Raw genomic sequence first — 18,803 nt, 5'->3', positions numbered from 1 at the left:
GCCATTTCTCTCTGCAAAATCTTGGTGGGGAGTCAGGGGGTGGGAGGTGATGGGGGGTAGGGACGAACCCCCATGATATAATCCCGCCTCCCTAATCTTACCCCCGTCCCTGGAAATGGACGCCTGGGTCCCAATCCCTTGAGGGATGAACTCTGAGGCCCGAGAGAGGGAAGACCCGGGCGCCGGGGCTTTGAACGCGTGCGGTCCTTGTCCCAGCGAGAACCAGACGTCCTCATCCGCCCCCCTCCTCTTCCTCCTCCCACCCCCCTTGGAAGACAATTCTCGGGCTTTTATTTCAGGTTTTTTTCTGGATTTTTTTGTGTGTGTTCTAGTTTTTTTTTTTTTTTTTGTATTTTCCTTTGTTATCGTTCCTCTTTTTGCTTTGTCTCTTCTCTTCGCCCCGCGCTGCCCCCCGTCCAGTCCCTTCCCCCTCCCCACCCCAACCTCCCCTCCCCCCTCCCCACCCCCCATACCCTCCCCAACCCCGCGGCACCCATCCAGAATGAACAAGCCCTTGATAGACGGGTGCCGCGCAGGCCCCCTGCGGACGGGGGGCATCCTGCGGACAAGGGGGAGGGGGCGGGTAGGGGCCCAGCGCGACCTCCGCCCCCCTCCTCGCCACCCCTCCCCCCTCCCACGACCTTCCCACACGGTTCCCCGCAGATCCCTGACGTGGTGAGGGGAGAGGGCTGCAAGCACCCTCCCCCCGTGGACGGAGCGCCCCCGCCTCGGGGGTAGAGGGCAGCAGAGGGGGAATGGGATTGGGGGAAGGAGGGGGAGCTTTCTTCTTTGGCAGCTGAACATGGGGGGGGGGGGACCTGAGGGCGATGCCCTCCCCCATTCGCCCACAGTAGGGGAGGGGGTTTTCCAGGGGAAGGGGTGGCTTAAAATTCCCAAGCCCTAGGAATAAAGGGAGGGGGAGGCGTGCAGGAAGGAACAGCCATGCTGGAGGGAGGGGTTTCTTGAAGAGCCAGAAGGTTACGAGATGAGGGAGCGGTGTCTTCGTGCAAAATGGATGGACCGGAAGGCTGGGAGAGCGAGAGGAGGAAGGAGGGTAGAGGGCCAAGCCTGGGGCAGGGAGAGGAAGAAGTATGGAAGCAAAGTGGGCAAGAAGTGAGTGTGCGTAGGGTCTTATCTTGCCAGAAGGAGAAAAAGAGCGGAAAGAGCTGAGAGAATAGGCAGAGTGTGAATGACCGGAAGAGCTGGTCTTTCGGGACCAAAAAAAAAAAAAAAGTGCCAGGAAAAGAAACAACAATACAGCCCAAGAGCGCGTGTGCAATGAGATGAGTGTGCAAAAAGAAAGAGGTAGTAGAGTTCCCCCAGGGAGATGGAAAAAGTCACCCAGGAGCTGACAGGAACAAGTAGAAATTCAAGAATGAGTGTGCCAGCAGGGCCATGGAAGGCAAGAACATTGTTGAAGGAAGAGAAGAAAGCTTCGGGAGAGCAGTGGACGGACGTGCTGGGGAGGGTGAGTGCGCAAGAGCGAGCATGCAAGAAGGTTCACCCAAGAGTTGACAATGGAGACGGACAAGGATTTGGGAAAGAAAGGTGCAAGGGAGTCGGGAGCCTGGCAAAGCAGAGAGGCATGAGCACTTGCGAGAGATTAGGTTCCTGGGGGTTCCTGGGAGGCACGGGTGCAAGCAACAGTGGGAGAGGGGGAGGGGCAAGGAGGGGCGTCAGTGCCCCTGTGAGGGAGGGGTGAGTAGGGTGAAAATGCGGGGTTGCAAGAATAAGAGGGGAAAGTGCTTGAAGAGAATGGAGGTGAGAGTGTCCGGGAGAGGCGCACAGTCTGTGAGAGGGTGAGGAAAAGGGTGTCCCAAGTGTGTCTGCAGCAAGGGCCCAGAGATTTTTCGGGAGTGAGGGGTGGAAGGGAGGGCGCCCCGGAGGAAGCGTGTGCAAGCAAGAGTCTGAGAGAGCAGGGGGTGTGGAGCGTGGGGAAAGAGACGCATGGCGTGCCAGGGAAACAGCATGAGCTGGAGAGCTGAGGGGGCCTCGCAAGCCGGAAGTGAAGGCGAAGTGTGCAAGACAGTGAGAGGGCAAGTTTGTGCAAAATTGTAGCCCAGGGAGGGGGGAGAGGTGAGCAGGCGTGCAAAGGAGCGTGCAAGAGCCTGGGGGGCTGCTGTGTGTGCTGGGGAGAGGGGAGGGTGGGGAGAGCCGAGGGGCATGGAGGGGGGGGAAGGGTTGTTAGAGGGTGGCAGGTGGTGGAATCTGAGGGCATCCCCTTCCCCTGCGGCCTGGGGGACGACCCCCATCCGGTCAGGCTCCGGGCTGACCCTCTATGGCTCTGTCTGTCCCCTCCTCCCCAGAATTGACCCTTCCCTCCTTCTTCATCCCCCTCTGTGATTTCTTCCATCCCACCCCCCCCCACTCCACTCCCCGCTTCACACACACACACACACACACACACACACACACACACAGTCTTGTGTCAGCTGCCCCCTCCTGTGAGGTGCCAATGTCTGGCCAGATCAGGCCACCTGGTGACCTCCGGCCTTGGGAGACAAGAGTCAGGGTGCAGTTTTAGCAGAGTCCCTGGCCCGGGGAGAGAATGAAGGTCAGGGTTCAGAGGTCAAGAGGCCAGCAGGCTCAGGGGTTCCGTGGACGGGCTGGTCCGTCCGGGCCAGCCATCACCTCTCCAGGAAAAATTTGAGAGCCCGGTCGATGTTCATGCGGTGGCCCACCCTGGTCACCCCCAGATCGACGTAGTCCTCCTTGGTCAAGGCGGGCAGGTGGGAGCCATCGATCTCGTGGTCCAGGAACCGGGCTCGGTGCTCAGCCAAGCCCAGCCACTCAAGCCAATCAGCCACGTCGAACTTGGTCCAGAACCCCAGAGGTTTAGCGCTGAACGGCTTGTCCGGGGGCAGGGAAAGCAGGCGGGTCGGTGAGAGGGAGCGGGAGGCCCCTGACAAGGCCCCACCGAGCCCCCCGGACATCCCGGGGTGCGGTGGCACGAAGACAGGGGCGAAGGGGTCAGCCGAGCCTCCTGCCCCTCCGGTGGGGGAGCCGCGCATGTCAAAGAGGCCCGGGTAGAGGGGTCCAGAAGGCAAGATGGGCAGGGAGGAGGGCCGGGGTGCAGGGCTGACCTTGTGCTCCGAGGCGGGCAGCAGTGACGGGCTAGGGGCCCGGCGGAGCAAAGGTGGCCGCATCTCGAACTCCACGCCCTGGAGGTGGCGGGCAGACGTGGAGGAGGAGGAGGCCGAAGGCGAGGTGGCCCCCGGGGCTGCAGCGGCTGAAGCGGACACCCCGGTTCCTGTGGGGAGTGGCGGCAGAGGTGGTTTGGACCAGTTCTGAAACAGGCTGCTGACAGGTTTGGAGAGAAGCGAGGACTGGGAGTCTTCAGAGAGTCTGGAATGTGACAACGGGGCAAGGGTGGAGGAGAAGGGTTGCGGGGGGGGGGGGGGGGCAAAGGCGGGTGAGAAAGAGGCAGAGGTCAAGATATAGGGAGAGGAAGAGAGACATGGGGCAGGGGTAGAGAGTTGGAGGAGAGAGATGGGGAGAGATCAAAGGAGCAAGCGAGGGGGTAAGATGGATGTCAGGACAGAAAATGAAGGGAGAGAAAAATGAGAGGACAGGGAGAGGGTGACAGTCAAGAGAGATGAAAGAAAAAGAGACATTAAGTGATAATAATAATAATCACCACCACTTACTGATGCTCACGTGTGCCAGGCATTGTTCTAAGTGCTTTTACATATCGCCATCTCAATGGAATCCCCGTGACAGCCCTGATGCAGGTTACTATTATTATCAGCAGCACAGAGAGGTTAAGTAACTTGCCTAAGGACACACAGCCAGGAAGTGGCAGAGCCCGGTTATATGGCACCAAAGTCTGAGCTCTTAACCACTACCCTATACTGCCTTTCCGGGTATGGCCAGTCACAGCAGAGTGGAAGACAGGGAGACAGTGAGAGAGGAACAAAAAGAGGATGAGCATTCAAGGGAGAGAGATGGAAGGGGACAGGGGACAGAGAGAGAGAGAGAGAGAGAGAGAGAGAGAGAGAGAGGTGAGGAGAGGGAGATGAAAGAGAGAAGAAACAAGGGGAGGAAAAGGTTCCCCTCATCCCTTTAGCTCCCTCCAGAACAGTCCCTGCCTCAGGGCCTTTGAACAGTTCCCTCTGCCTAGCTCTCTCTTCCCCCAGGGAGCCAAACGATTTGCTCCCTTCCCTCCTCCAGTCTCTGCTCAGCTCGCCTGTTATTTGAGAAACTTTCTCTAACCATCGCGTGATGGCATTTTTTCCCCTAGGATGACGACAGTGATTTTGTATATTGCCTGGTCCCCAGCTCTGCCTCATTAGGCTGTGAGGTCTATGAGGGAAATGCTTTGCTTGTTTTGTCCATTGTGGGGTCCCTCTCACCCTGAAGGGCACCCGGTACAGAATAGATGGCAAATCAATTGTTGGTGGATCTGTTAACTAAATCGAGCGTCCTTTCCTCTACCCAGAAGACTTAAGAATCGTCAATGAGATGCCTTAAGATCTCAAAGACCTCAAAAACCACCTCAGGATATCACCGTGTGGATATCAAACCCTCGAGGAGAATTAGAGTGAGTTCTGCAGAAGAACAAGAGGATTAAAAAAAAAAAAACCTCTCCCCACTCGCTCTGTGTGTCTGAATCAGGAATGTGACTCTATACTTTCCCTAAGATTAGAAGGTCTTGAATGAGCTTGAACTCTGTGGCAATTCCAACTCGCTAGCTGCTTTAGAAAACTTCTGCGTCTTCCCGGATTTCTCCATCTATACTTGCTGGGCTTTTGTAAGAGACCCCTCCCCTCCCCCATCTCATGGTACAACAATGGCCTCAAAACCCCTTTTAGAAGGGTTCTATGCTGTCCCTCTTCTACAGAGAGGTGGATTCCTTTGCCTAAGGTCACCCAGTTAGAAAGTGCGGGGCTGGAACCAGGATCCAAAAAAGCCTGGCTCCAGAACCACACTTGTAACCACCGACCGTGCCCTAAAGCATCTTGTCTTGACCAACGCGGGGCTCAAGGGACTTGAAGATTTCAGGGATTGTCAGAACTGACAACCCACCAAGGAAACAGACATTGGGCAAGTTGTGCTCCAATCTCCTTTGTTGATCACTCTTTTTGTTCATCATGGAATGTGGGTTGTCATGGTGACGGGAGACGACCACAGAAGCTACTGAGATAAAGGGAAATTTAAAGTGGCCGGGAAAGCATGCTTCTTTGAGGGCAAACTTCTCCAAGCCAGCCCGGCCTCTGTGTCCTTTCTACCACCTGGGACCCTAAAGGGACACAGCTATGTGGAAGACGGTCTCTGCTACCCACAGCCAGCCCCTCTGGCCTCCACTGCCAACCTCCAGCCCCCGGCTCACCTCTGCCGCTGCAGGGAGGAAGTCCTCTCGGGGACGTAGCTGGCTCCCCCGTGGTGGCCGTCCCCGCTTCCCCCGCCGCCTCCCCGGGCCCAGGGCAGAGCGCCACCAGCTGCCGAGGAGCCCCCAAACTGCTGAAGCTTGGAGCTGAGTTCACTGATGATGCTGGCTTTTACTGTGGCCAAGGCTGAGGCCTGAGGCTGGGCTAAGGGCCCAGGCAGGGGTGGTGGCGGTGGACCCGGGCCCTCCTCCCAGGGCAGCAGCTTCCGAGGCAGGGAGGAGGCGGATGGCAAGGGCACCGGTGGGCCTTCTGGCTCTACAGCCCCTGGACCGCCGGCCACACCTGCCGTCGAAGGTCCTGAGCAAGCACTCAGCGCCAGCAGCCCATCGGTTCCAGCCCCCGTCACCGAGACCGTGGGGCTGGTGGGAGTGACAGGGTCTCGGAGTCCCCCACCGGGGCCAGGCCGCAGGCCTCCACTGGCCCCAAGCGCCCGGCCCCGGAGCTTAGAGGGAGTCATGAGCTGCGGTGGGTATGGTGGGCCAGGAGGACCGCTGCCCCCGAAGGCCTGGCCGTCCAGGTAGGCCACGTACGTGTCCAGAAGCTCCGGCCCACTGGCCACACTGGCCACCCCGCCCCCAGCCCCGCCTTCGGCAGACAGGCTGCTCAGCGTGGACGCGCTGCTGATGGTCTCCAGCGGGTGGTCACTGCTGCTCCGGCTGTCCACCTCCTCGATACCAGAATCTGTGCCAGCTGGAGGGTCCGGGCCAGGCTGTGGGGCAGGGGGAGGCGGGGCGGCTGGGGCTGCTGGGCCCGGCGGAGGCGCGTCCCCAGCAGCTGCGGGGCCCGCCTGGGTCAGCGTGGCCACCTCGCTGTCATAGGAAGTCAGGCTGGATGCGGTGGAGTCCAGCGTGGGAGGGGCGGCGGCCACGGCAGGGGGCGGGGCAGGGGGCGCTGGGCTGGTCGGGGTGGGTGGGTCCGGCAGCGGGTGGGGAGGCCCAGGCGTGAGGGGCGAATCGGGCTTCTCAAAGCTGTTGGAGAACTCCAGGGGCGGGGGCAGCGGTTCCACAAAGAGAAATTCGCCGTCTTCCACGTCCACCGAGGGGGCGGGGGGCGGCAGGACCAGCAGGGGGAGCCCGTTCTCGTCACTGCCCCGCGGGGAGGTCGGCGAGGGGGCCACGGACCGGCGTGGGCTGGGCGGCGGGATCCCCGGCCCGTCCTCCGAGGGGGGCCCCCTTCCCCCCGCCCCAGTGGCCCGGGGCTGGCAGTTCTCGAGGAACCGCACGTGGAGGGGCAGCCGCTCGGGCTCCTCCGGGGCTGCGGACCTCCAGGCCTTGCTCACCCCGGGGTGCGGGGCGGGGGGCTCGGACCCCAGCTGCAGCAGGAGGGGCCCGACCCCGGGGGCGGTGGGGGGCAGGCGGTGCAGCAGGGAGCGTCGGGCAGCTGGCGGGCTGGCCGGAAGGGACTTCTCCTGGCTGCCCAGCCCGGCCCGGTAGCCCAGCTCCCGGCGGGCCGGGTCCGGCGGCGGGGCTCCCCAGAGACGCAGCACTGGCTCGTGGTGGGCGTGGGGCGAGTGGTGGTGCGGCGTGGGCGGCGGAGCCTCGTAGCGGGGCGACGGGGGCCTCGGAGGGGGCTGGGGGGCCCCAGCGCCCTCCGCGGACTCCTTCAGCGCCCGCTCTCGGGCGGCCAGGGCCAGCCCGAGCGGGGAGGCTGGGTCCAGGGCCTTGCCGGTCAGCGGGTGGACCAGGGGCCGCGGCGGCAGGAAGCTGGTGAAGGCGCTGCTGCCAGCGCTGCTTCCGTAGGCCCGGCTGCCGGCTCCGTAGCCCCCGTAGCCGCCGCCACTCCCGGCGCCTGCGGACTCCAGCCGGAGGTAGGGCTCGGCCGAAAACATGCCTTCATCGATGGATTTGGAGTGGCGCAGCCGGGGGCCCGGGGGCGCCCCCGGGCCCAGCGAGCTCTCGCCGCCATCCTCGTCCCCCGTGTCGGTGGAGAGGAAGAGCGTAGACCGCCGGCGGGCTTCGTTCTGCCAGCCCCCCTCTCTCCGAGCCGCCCCGACCAGGGCCGCTCCGAACTGGCTGGTGAAATCGAGGGTGGCCGGGCCGCTGGGCGAGGCGGGGGCGGGCACGGGCGAGGGGGGCGGTGGCACTGGCGACATGGCCGGGGCGGGGCTCGGCGCGGAGGAGCCGCCGCCGCCGCCGCCCCCTCCGCCGCCCGCGGTCTCGGGCTGGGTCGGGGGCTCCGCCTCGGTGCTGCTGCCCTGGCTGCTGCGGCCGCTGCTACTGGTGGATGGAGCCTTGATGATGATGGTGGGGATGGGGATGGAGTTCTTTTCCGACGGGGCGGCCGCGGCCGGCGGCGGCTGCGGGGACGCCGGAGACGTGGGCGAGGGCGTGGGCGGGAGGCCGCCGCCCTTCTGGGGCTCGCCTTCGACTTTGGTCTGCTTGACGAGCGGGCCCTTGCGCCCGCGGCCCGAACGGGCCGGCACGTACATGGCCGCGCTGGCCGCCCGGGGAGGCAGCTGGAAGTAGCGCAGGGCCGGGGCCTGGGAGGAGCCGCTAACCCCGCCCCCGCTGCCGTGGTGCGACGGGGACAGGGCCCCCGGGGTCGCGCTGGGCCCGCCGCCCCGCCAGCCTCGCAGGCTGGGCTGGGGCCCCAGAGCCAGTCGGGGAGGGGGGTCTTCGGGGGAGCCGCCTGTCTCCATCTCCGGGGGATGCGGCGGGTGGGCGTGGTGGTGGTGTGGCTGGGGGGGCGGAGCGTGCGGCAGGTGGGGGGGCGGCGGGTGGTGCGCAGGGGGCAGGGCCCCGCCGTGGTACAAGCTCTTCTCACGGCTCCCTACACGGGTGTCAGGAGGGCAGGGCCCATCGAAGGACGACGGCGACGAGGCGGGGTGGGGGCCACCTGAGCCGGGGTTGAAGGGCGCTCCCCGGGGAGAGGGAGTGAGGCGGCCGGAGGAAGAGGGGGCTGGAGGTGTGCTGTAGGGGGGCTCTGGTGGGGACGTGGTGGGCGGCGGCGGGATGTCCTCCGAACCAGGCACAGACAGGCTGCGGCTGAACTTCATGGCTGGAGGTGCTAGGTAGGGTCTCTCATCTTCTGTAGCCCCTGGGAAGACACAGAGGATCCAGAAGCAGGGTGGGGATGGGAGGGGGTGGCCTCTCTGTTCCCCTGTCCCACAGAACTTCAATATTACAATGATAATAATGACACCAGTAGATGCTAAGAAGAACGTGGGTTAGTCTAGAGCTTACCCAGCTGTGATCAATCCAAATCCGCTTGATACAGTAATACAGGTTGTGCACTGCACAACAGCAAACGGCAGAGGGAGCAAGAGAGGTGTGTGCGTGTGTCTGTGTGTGTGGGGTGGGGGGGGTGGGGGGGAATTCAGCTGAACTTCCTTCCAGGGCCAGGAGGGGGCGCCTTTTCTAATTCGCCCAAAGGCACGATATATGCTGGCAGTCGCTTGGGATGAGCAAAAATGGCTTGAGCCAGGAAGAGATATCGTGTTTCTGGGCATACTTATACATTTCTTTTCATGTACATGCAGAAGAGAAATGGAATTAGCACATCAAATCTGTGACTTCACAGCACTGCTTAGGATGAGGCTAATATTTAAAAGAGGGAGCCAATTCATAGGTAAGTAATGTCAGGTAGATGTATAGGTAACTGATATTAGGCAAATGACACACACTGGTGGACTATGGACACTGAAGCTGGGGAAAAGCTAGATCCAAAGAGCAAAACAAATGGAGGAAACTGGAGGAGTGGGATCTTTTGCCTACTTATCAACGGCCAGGGCTCAGTCCTTGATTCCCTTTTCCCCTCTGACTACTCGCTCTCCGTTGACTATCTCAACCAGTGTCACGGCTTCATTCACTGCTTCCCTGCTGAAGACTCCCATGCTTGTCTCGGACCCAGTCCTTGCCCCTGAGTTCCGGGCTTCTATATCCAAATGCTGCATCCACTTGGATGGATGTCTCACTGGCATCTCAAACTCAGCAGGCCCCAAATTGAGCTCCTGATCTCCTCCCACGATCTTCCCAAGCTGCTCTCTTAGCAAATGGCAGCTCAGTCTTACCTACCTCAGGACCTTTGCACTGGCTGTTCCTGCTGTGTGGAATGCCTTACTTCCAGATAGCCCCATGACTCCCCACTTCATCTCCAAGTTTCAGCTCAAACCTGCCCCCCAGCACTCCTGACCTCTCTCATTCTACTCTTTTCCTATTTTTTTCCATAGCGCTTAACACAGCTAACATACTATATCATTTTCTTATTTCTTATCCTTATAATCTGTTGTCTGTCTTCCCCAGCTAGAAGGTAAGCTCCCTGAGGGCAGGACCCTTTAGTCTGTTTTGTTCCCTGACAAATCCCCAGCAGTTTAGCCTGGCATATGGTAGTGCTCAATAAACATTTGTAGAATGAATGAATGAATGAATGGATGGAGTCTGGTATAAGAGAGAATGAACCAGAGTCTGTGGTGGCTTCGACTTAACAGCATCCAGGCAGGGGCAATGATGTCCGCATTTTCTAGATGCAGAGCCCTAGGCCCAGAGACGTGAAGCTGTCTGCCCTGGGTCACACAGCCAGGACGGACAAGAGACAGGATTCAAACCCAGGTTTGCCCAGCAACAAAGCCTGAGCTCTTTGCCCAACTTGATGGTCACATATGGAAGAAGGAAAGAACATTCCCAGGCTCCCTTGTTTTCCCCGTAAACTGTCACCCTCCCAGCCTCCCCTTTCCCCACTGGCATCCCTTACACCCACCCTTGCAGGTGACATACCAATAGACTTTTGCCGGAGCATGAGCCCAGGTCCTGGAGGCAGGTAGGAAGGACGTTCATAACTTGGCTGGGAGCGGTGGTGGGGATCAAAGCTCGACTTTGGGTTGGCAGTCAGAGGAGGAGAGAGAAAAGAGAGCAGAGAAAAATCAGTCAGGGCATGAAAATCCATGGATTCCCCACACAGCCATCCTCCATTCCTTCCCCAGCCTCTGCAGGAAGGGACAGGGGTGTGAAGGAGATGGAAGGGAATTCTGGGGTAGGGAAAGGTTTCTGAGTCCTGACAGCAGCAGCGGGGAGAAAGAGAGGGGAAAAAAGTCAGATTATCAACTGAGCCTGTCTGCTCTGCTTCCCAAGCCGATCACTAATCTGGGCACTTTTCTCCACCCCTGCTGTCGCTGCCCAGGTCCAAGTTACCACCATTGTCTGCCTGGATGACTGCAGTAGCCTTTTCCTTGTCTCCTGGCTGCCACCCCTGTCCCGCCACCCCTTTCTGGTCTGCTTTCCACGCAAGAGTCAGAGGGATCTTTCTAGAAGAAATTCTGGTCATGCTGTTGCCCTGCTTAAAATCCTACAGTCGCATCTCACATCAGTTAGGAGGGGATCCGAATTCCCAAGTCTGGTCTTCAAAGCCCACTGCGGTAGACACTGCCTGTGCCCACCCAGATCTCCTCAGCCAGGATGCTGTGCCCATCCCCAGCCACTGTGAGTGTCACCTGCCTGCAACACTTGGCTGCCCCTTGCTCTGAAGAATCACTCCCCCTCCAAAGGAGTTGACGTGCCCAGGCTGTTACGTGCCCCCACTTCTGGGAGCAGCCTGCAGCCAACTGACAGGAAGGTCTACGGAGGGATTATCTCCATCCTGCAATTCACACTCCCGAGCTCCCCAAGGGATCCCCAAGGGATCAGGCTGAAGGCAAACTCCAGTGGGGACCAGGGTTGCTGACCTTCTCTGCAACCCATCCTGTCTCCCCCATGCCCTTACAGGTTCCCCCTTAGGAAATCGTTGTCTCAAGCATCCTTATCTCAGGCTCTGATTTTAGATTAAGAATCACGGTGATTAAGACACTGTGTATGATCTAGCCCTTGCCTATATCTCCCACTCTGGTCCCACCACGCCCACCTTTTCTTGCTCCTGCAGTGTCCCAAGGTTCATCCCTGCTTTAGGACACCGACAAGTCCTAGATCTTCTCTCTGCAATGGTTTCCTCCTAATCGTCACAGATTCCTTTCCATCTTTATGTCCTCTGCTCAAATACCCCTCCCAGTCACTGCCTACTGCATTTCCCTGTCCTGTTTTCTTCATGACATTTCTCTCACTTCTTGCTTACTGCCTGTCTGTCTCCCTGGCGAGAATGTCAGCTCCCTGAAGGCACCAGACATTATCCCAGGCACCATGGGAACAGGGTCAAGGGCCCACAATACTTTCAGGGGAAATGTTTTAATTTCTTTTCAAATAGGAAGGAAAAATAATTATAATTCAGCCTGGATAATATTCAGCTTTGCATCAACACAGTCATAAAACATTGATTTTTAACTGTTTTTTTTTTTAGGAAGGAGGGGCTCATGAAGGCAAAAGTGCCTAAGGCCCACAGAAGTCATAATGCAGCCTTCCTGAGGGTAGTGACTTTATCAGTCTGGTTCACTGCTAGGTCCCCAGTCCCCAAACAGGCCTGATGTTCTATAAGCTTGTGTCAAATGAACAAGCCAATGTCAGGCACTCTGGGGCCCCGACTCCCCTGCTTCTGCCAGGTGGCCCCATGTGTCTTCCTTCTCCGTCTTTGAGACCAGAAGTTCATAGAAAGGAAGGCCTCTTTGGATGGGGTCCCCACTTTTGGGGTGTGGCCCTAACTGCCCTCACCTCCCCACCGTGCCCCCTCCTGTCTCCCTGCTCTAACCACTCCCCGTTCTCTGAATTTCCTGTGCTGTTTCTCACCTCACAGCCTCAGCATCCTCTGTTCCCTCTGCCTGGAAAATCCCTTCCCCACTCTCTGCTAGGGGAAAACTCCTTGTCGTCCTGGCCCCCACCCTGGCCTGGCCACCCCCTTCCTCTAGCCCTGCACTTCCTAATCCAGTGGCCACTAGCCATTCAGATGTAAATTTCAATTAATTTGAATAAATTTAAATAAACTGAAGTTGAAAATTCCCTTCCTCCATCACACTGGCCACATTTCAAGTGTTCGATCGTCACTCATGGCTGGTGGCTGCCATATTGGACAGTGCAGATGGAGAACATCTCCATCATCACAGAGAGCTCTACCGGACAGTGTTGCTCTAGACCTTCACAGGGGTAGCGCCTGTGCTACCCCTCTCACTGCCCTCACCTTGGACTGGGACTATTTCTGTCCCAGTTTGCATCATTTGCAAAATGCATGAATGTTTGCATCATTCATTCATTCATTCATCCATTCCACAGATATTTATGGAGCACCTGATTTATGCCAGGGACTGTTCTAGATGCTGCAGATGCAGCCGTAAACAAGACAGACAAAAGTCCCTGCCCACATGAAGGGCAGGCAGACCATAAACAAAATAAATTAGTAAAATACAACGTGGGTCAGATGGAGGTAAGCGACAGAAGAGAGGGAGATTATAATTTAAAATAAGGCAGTCAAGAAGACCCCGCTGAGAGGGTACAACCTGAGCAAACTCCTGAAGGAAGGAGCGAGGGATGTATCCAGGGGAAGAGTATTCCAGGCAGAAGGAGCAGCAAGTGCAAAGGTCCTGAGGTGGGACTGAGCCTGCTGTGTTCAAGGAATAGTTAGGAAGCCAGTGTGTCTGGAGTGGGTGAGCCAAGGGCTGAGGGGTGGGAGGTGACATCAGACAGGTGGTAGCAGGGTGACATTGGGTGGGATCTGGTAGTTTCAGATGTCTCCTCCCTGGAAAGCCTTCCTTCTATTAGTCTGCATCATAATTTCCTCCACCTATCCTAGGTTAGAGTTATTATAATTATTTGCTTACTTGTTTATGGTCTGTCCCCCTGGGCATGTAGCCTACCCAGTACCCATTCTACTCTTCTTCTTTGATAAGAAAACCCCAATCTTATTTGGCACCTATTGAGAGACTACATTTCCCAGCCTCCCTTGTGGCTAGGTGTGGTCATGGGACTAAGGCTGGCCCAGATGCATAAGTGGAAGTGTTGTGTGTTACTTCTGGGAAGTCTCATCAGAGGTAACACAAGAAGCAACAATGTGCCCTCCTTTGCACTTCTGCCTTTTCACTCTTCCTTGTTCCTGCTGCCTGGAATGCTGGTGCAATAGCTGGAGCTCCAGCAGCCTCTTGGACCATGAGGTGACTTTGTGGCTAGGGTGAGGAGGATCCTAGGTCTTCAAGACCATGGAGGCTACCACACCTGCCTCAGACTCCCTACTCCAGACTTGTTCAAGACGACAGAGATACAAGCATTTGTTTGTTCAAGCCACTGTTATTTGGGGGTTTCTCTTATATACAGCAGAACCCAATTCTGCAAAATACCCCCACTCCCCCGCCAGTGTCAATTCTCTAAGGGAGGTAACTTTGTTTGGCTGGTTCCCTCCTATACTCCCAGGGCCGAGCAGCAGGTCCAGCACATAGTAGTTGCTCAATAAATATTTGTAGAATGAAGGACACCTTGACAAAATGGGGGGAGCACCCCGATGATGTAACCCTAGTCCTGTTCCTTTGAGAGAGTGATGGGGAAGGATCACAGTGACAGGGGAGGGGTCAGAGTGACAGGGGAGGGGACCGAATAACGGGGGAAGGGTTAGAGTGATAGAGGAAGGGTTCCCCTAGCTAAGGAGGGTCCAGACTCAAGGGAGAGGCATCAGATTGGCACACTGGCAGAAGACCTTCTAAGTGGAAAAAGAGGGATCAAATAATGGGTTAGCTTGGCACAAGAGGGATCATAGCAGCAGAGGAGATGTCTGACTGACAGAGGAGCCATAATAGCGTCTGAGGAGGCTAGGAGTGACTGCCTGAGGGGTGGACGGACTCAAGGTGAGACAGGCTGACCTCCCTCAACAAACGGGGAGCGCTATCTCCCACGCAGAGGGGGCAGCCAATCAGAGTGTGTCAGGTGTGTGACGTCACCGACTGCCGGGCAGACTCCTCCCCAGCGAGTTGACCAGAGGTCCCGCCCTCCTCCTGTGCCACCTCGTGGGTCGGCTGTGGGTCGCGTGCCTCCATGGCAGAGTGTGCCCTGGTGCTGTGCACAGGCTAGAGGCTGAAGATGGGCTGGGAAATTCGCGTTAGGGAGCCAGCCCCTGAAAGGGGTGAGGGGGAAGAGATCGGAGGGGGAGACAGATGGAGAGACAGAGCAAGACAAAGACAGAGGTGGGGAGACAGAGGCAGAGATGGGGCTCCAGAGGTGTCGGGGAGAGACAGGAGGGGACATGAGACAGCCATGGGAAGAAAGAGGGACCCAGTAAGGCAGGGAGAAAAAGGCAGTCCTGAGAGAGTCTGCCATGGAGAGGGCCAGAGCTACCCTAGGAGGGAAAGACATGCAGCCAGGAGGTCCAGACATGCCCCGGGAGGGGAAGAGGCAGAGGATGCAACCAAGATGATATGGTAAAAATAGCCAGAGGGAGAAACTGAGTCCAGAGAATGGCTGAAACCAGAACCCAGACCAAGATGTGGGCGGTGGGGATCAGGGGACCCACCCCCCCCCCAGGGCGGCCAGTCACCAGGTAACAGACAGTAGCCAGGAAAACCAAAGCCACGCAGAGGGGAGGACAGACAGATGAACTGCAGAGCCCTAGGAGAAGACAGAGCCCAAGAGGGGCCTTGACCTTCAGCGGATCTGCCTGGGGTCTGTACACCCACTGTTGGTGCAGTGGGTCCTCCTCGCCCCCCTTAGGTTTTACGCAGAGGTGTGTTTTTCAGGGAGGGTTGAAATCTCTCCATCCTTAAGTTTTTAAACAGTGGCGTCTTGCACAATCTTTTGCTCTGTCCACTGTGGTGCCGGCCCGTTAAAAGGAGCCTGGGGGGCCACATTGGGCTTCCACACTGCCTGCTTGCCCCCCTGGTTTAGGTGCAGCGGAGTCCAAGTGGGAGAGTGAAGAGGGGAGAGAAGCCGAAACAGATGGGAGATGGAGACCCCATGAGAACAAGACCACCCACTGAGAGAGGCACGGAGATGCAGGAAGGTCGCAGAGGGGTCCCTGTGTTGACTCAGGGGTTAAGATCAGGGTGGCTGGTGGGAGGTGGGGGCAGAGATGGGGGCAGAGAGAGCCCGCAACATGAGAGTGAGGGCTTGGGGGAGGCCCAGGGACAGACCCCAGGAGGGAGAAGAAAAGGGGAAACGACCACTGGCCTCCAGGATCCAGAGGAAAGGGAGGCCCCATGAAGACCTCAGGTGTTTCATTTCTAGGAGATGGGGGCAGGCGGGCAGCTGATTATATTATTGGCCGGTGTCTGGGCCCACCTGGGGGTGTCTTTGGAGCCAGGATCTTGTCTGTCCTATAATGGAGGTTCACACAGCGAGGGGCTGGCACCCTGGCAACCTGGCACTTGGTGGGTACTCCATGCATTTGTTGAATAAATGAAAACAGGACTGGCCCTAATCTGTTACTAGAGACTCCGTACCGAGCCTGGAATGTTGTTGCGGGGTCTCTGGGGCACATGCGGGGGTCACAGTAGGGTCTGCAGTTTGTTATTTTATGGCTTGGGGAGGCTCACCATCCCTTGAGAGCCCCTGTGCTAGAAGCTGATCTCATTCAGTCCTCCTAAGAACCAGCAAGATTGGCTTTACCCCTATTTTACAGAACAGGAAACTGAGGCACAGAGAAATTAAAAAGCGTGGGCCAAGTGACATAGTAAGTTAGAGGCGGTCAGGTTTTGAAGGCAGGTTTGCCTGGGTCTACTGCCCATGTACTTTCTTATTTTTGGACAGGACTTTTTTTTTTATATATATCGGAGTATAGTTGATTTACAATGTTGCGTTAGTTTAAGGTGTACAGCAAAGTGATTCAGTTTTTCTGGTTCTTTTACATCATAGGTTATTACAAGATATTGAATATAGTTCCCTGTGCTATACAGTAGGTCCTTGTTGTTTATCTATTTTAGATACAGTAGTGTGTATCTGTTAATCCCAAACTCGGAATTTATCCCTCCCCCTTACCTATGGACTTTTGATCCTTACACTGACCCTGGGGGGAGGTGGGCACGGAAGATGACCCTAATAGGGCCAGAGATTTCAAATTCCTCGCAAAGCCAAGGACGGGTGTGAAGTGAGGGCTCCTGCATGCAGGGCCCTCTGCCGAGCCCTGAGAAGTGGCCAAGGACCCTCTGCCTCTAAATCTGGGAGAAATTCTAGGAGTCTCGATACAAAATTTGCCACTTGCATTTGGCTCTTGTAAAAGTACTAGGGGGCTTCCCTGGTGGCGCAGTGGTTAAGAATCCGCCTGCCAATGCAGGGGACATGGATTTGATCCCTGGTCCGGGAAGATCCCACATGCCGCGGAGCAACTAAGCCCGTGCGCCACAACCACTGAGCCTGCGCTCTAGAGCCCGCAAGCCACAGCTACTGAGCCCGCGAGCCACAACTACTGAAGCCTGCATGCCTAGAGCCCGCACTCCACAACAAGAGAAGCCACCGCAAGGAGAAGCCCGCGCACCGCAACAAAGAGTAGCCCCCGCTCGAGGGAACCAAAGAAAGCCTGCGTGCAGCAACAAAGACCCAACGCAGCCAATAAATAAATAAATAAATAAAATTTTTAAAAAAGTACTAGGCCTTCTAGAATAGGTGGTTGAGCCCTTAAGAGGGCTATGGATAGATTTCAGGGGGGCCCTGCACGCTTACTTGGATGGGGGAAAAAAAACCTACATCTTTATTTTCATTATTCTCCAACTAAAACACAACATTTTCTCAGTTAAGGATGTAGGCAACAGCCCACGTCAGTCTTAGCAAAACCTGTGACTGTATCCCCAACAGAAATCACAGGTATTTCTGTATCCTTCATTGCAGAGGCTGCAGATTTCTCTAAATAGTGTTTATGCTTCTTAGGACTTCGAAATTAGAGTAGTCAAGATCCACCACCAGATCTTTCTGGCTACCACGCGAAGAAAAGGCACCGACATTACTATATCGCAAATTTTGCTTTCAAAAAATATTTTGATAACTGTATTTCGGTGTAACTGACTTCTTTTGTTACCTTATGTAGTTTTTTAAATTCTATTTTTGGTTCAAGGGACTTGTAACCTAACTTCGTCCACTCACAAGAGACGAACTCTTTGCTCAGGCTGGCACCGCCCTCGAGTCTACACCCTTCCATTGTCACTCCCCATGGTTATGTACTGTTCTTGACCCTTACGGATTATGTTTTATTTTATGCATTTATAAGCATTATTATGAGGACTATGCCAGCCTGCCAAAGGGGTCCATGGTCCCGCAAAAGTCAAAGCACCCAGTTTTAGAGTCAGTGGTCCCTTGGTCACCAGTGGTGGGTGTGGCCTGTAAAAGGAGGGAGTCAGAGGGTGGGGTCAGAGGGCAGGGCCTGGGCAGAGAAGAAGGAAGTGCTGAGACAGAGGTAGGGCCCCGTGTGGCCTCTGGAGGGTGGAGGGGGGGAAGCGCTGGCAGGGCTGGTGGGGGATGTGTCCCCATGAAGGGGCACAGTCCAGTGAGGAGGGCAGCCAGGAAGGGACCAGCAGGTCCCCACCCGAAGAGCCAGGGCCGTGGCTGGATCACGGATCCAGTTGCCTGACTGCCTGGGGTTGAAATCCTGGCTCCCTCTCTGTGCCTCAGTTTCCCTTCTGTATCACAACCGAGTGTACCTCACAGGATGATTCCAAGGAACGAATGAGATAAGCCACGTAAAAACGTCGTGTCAGAAATGTGATCAACACCCACTATAGGTTAGCAGGCAGAGCGCAGACAGAGATGATAATTAATATTTTAATAACTACCACTTGTTGAGCACCTATTATTATGTGCTGTGCCTGGGCCAGGGAGCGCCATCCATGACATCGTTTTACCTTCCCTGAGACCCTTGAGGTGGGATGGAGATGAACAGAAAGAGTTGGGCAAGAGAGGCAGCACATGAGGAGTCAGGATGGAGAGTGGAGGGAGGTGAGAGAGATGGGATCTGGGGGGACAACAGGGAGGAAGAGGATGGGCCGAGAGGAAAGGGGACGCCCAGAGTGGGGAGAACGGAGGGAACCCCAGGAAGCGCGGCGCCCCGTAGGACGGGCATTGAACACGGGGGAGTCAGGAAGGATTTGCAAGGAGAGAGGTAAAGGCTCCAAGCTGCCCTGTGCACCCCTCAAGCTTCCTTCCCCCCAAGGGCCCAGTTCCCCAAACCAGGCTGCCTACCTCAGTGGCAAAGAAGCCTTTGGGTCGGTGTTTGCCCAGGGACGCGAGGCCACCAGGCCCAGGACTCTCACTTGCACTGATGGTCTGCTGAGCTGCCGCCAAAATTTCATCCAGTTTGTCTAGGGGGAGGCGGAAGAGGGAAGGAGAGCCAGAGAAATGAAGTTTGCTTTGGCCTGGCGCAGAGACAGAGCTGCCGGGAGCCCATTCAGTGTCTTGTGTGAACCAGAAAAGGGCACCCTTGTCTCCCTCCCGGTGGCCCGACGGCCCTGCTTGGAGACACAGTCTCCAGCCCGGCAGGCAGGACCCAGCGATGGGAAGGGGTGAGGGCGGTGAATAGGACAGCCATCGTGTGAGGGAGGGTGGAAGGGAGGCAGAAGGTAGTGGGGAGAGGCTCAAAACAGAGGTGGGAACTCAGACTTGA

At 57.0% G+C, this 18,803-nt stretch overlaps 1 protein-coding gene across 1 annotated transcript in view; it reads right to left on the bottom strand.

Annotated features, from left to right (window-relative positions):
* Positions 1 to 2,627: 2,627 nt before the first annotated feature.
* SHANK1 (SH3 and multiple ankyrin repeat domains 1) overlaps positions 2,628 to 18,803 on the bottom strand; it is a 43,125-nt gene continuing 26,949 nt past the window's right edge. The window contains exons 20-23 of the mRNA XM_059905888.1: positions 18,383 to 18,501; positions 10,100 to 10,196; positions 5,330 to 8,423; positions 2,628 to 3,345 (exon numbers count right to left, since the gene is read on the bottom strand). Coding sequence (XP_059761871.1) covers positions 2,628 to 3,345; positions 5,330 to 8,423; positions 10,100 to 10,196; positions 18,383 to 18,501 — 4,028 coding nt within the window. The remainder of the gene's footprint in view (positions 3,346 to 5,329; positions 8,424 to 10,099; positions 10,197 to 18,382; positions 18,502 to 18,803) is intronic.

This window comes from Balaenoptera ricei, chromosome 19 (assembly GCF_028023285.1).
Source record: "Balaenoptera ricei isolate mBalRic1 chromosome 19, mBalRic1.hap2, whole genome shotgun sequence".
NCBI classification, from domain to species: domain Eukaryota; kingdom Metazoa; phylum Chordata; class Mammalia; order Artiodactyla; family Balaenopteridae; genus Balaenoptera; species Balaenoptera ricei.
The sequence above is the reverse complement of the archived record's forward strand: the minus strand, read 5'-3'. Positions and strand labels throughout refer to the sequence as shown.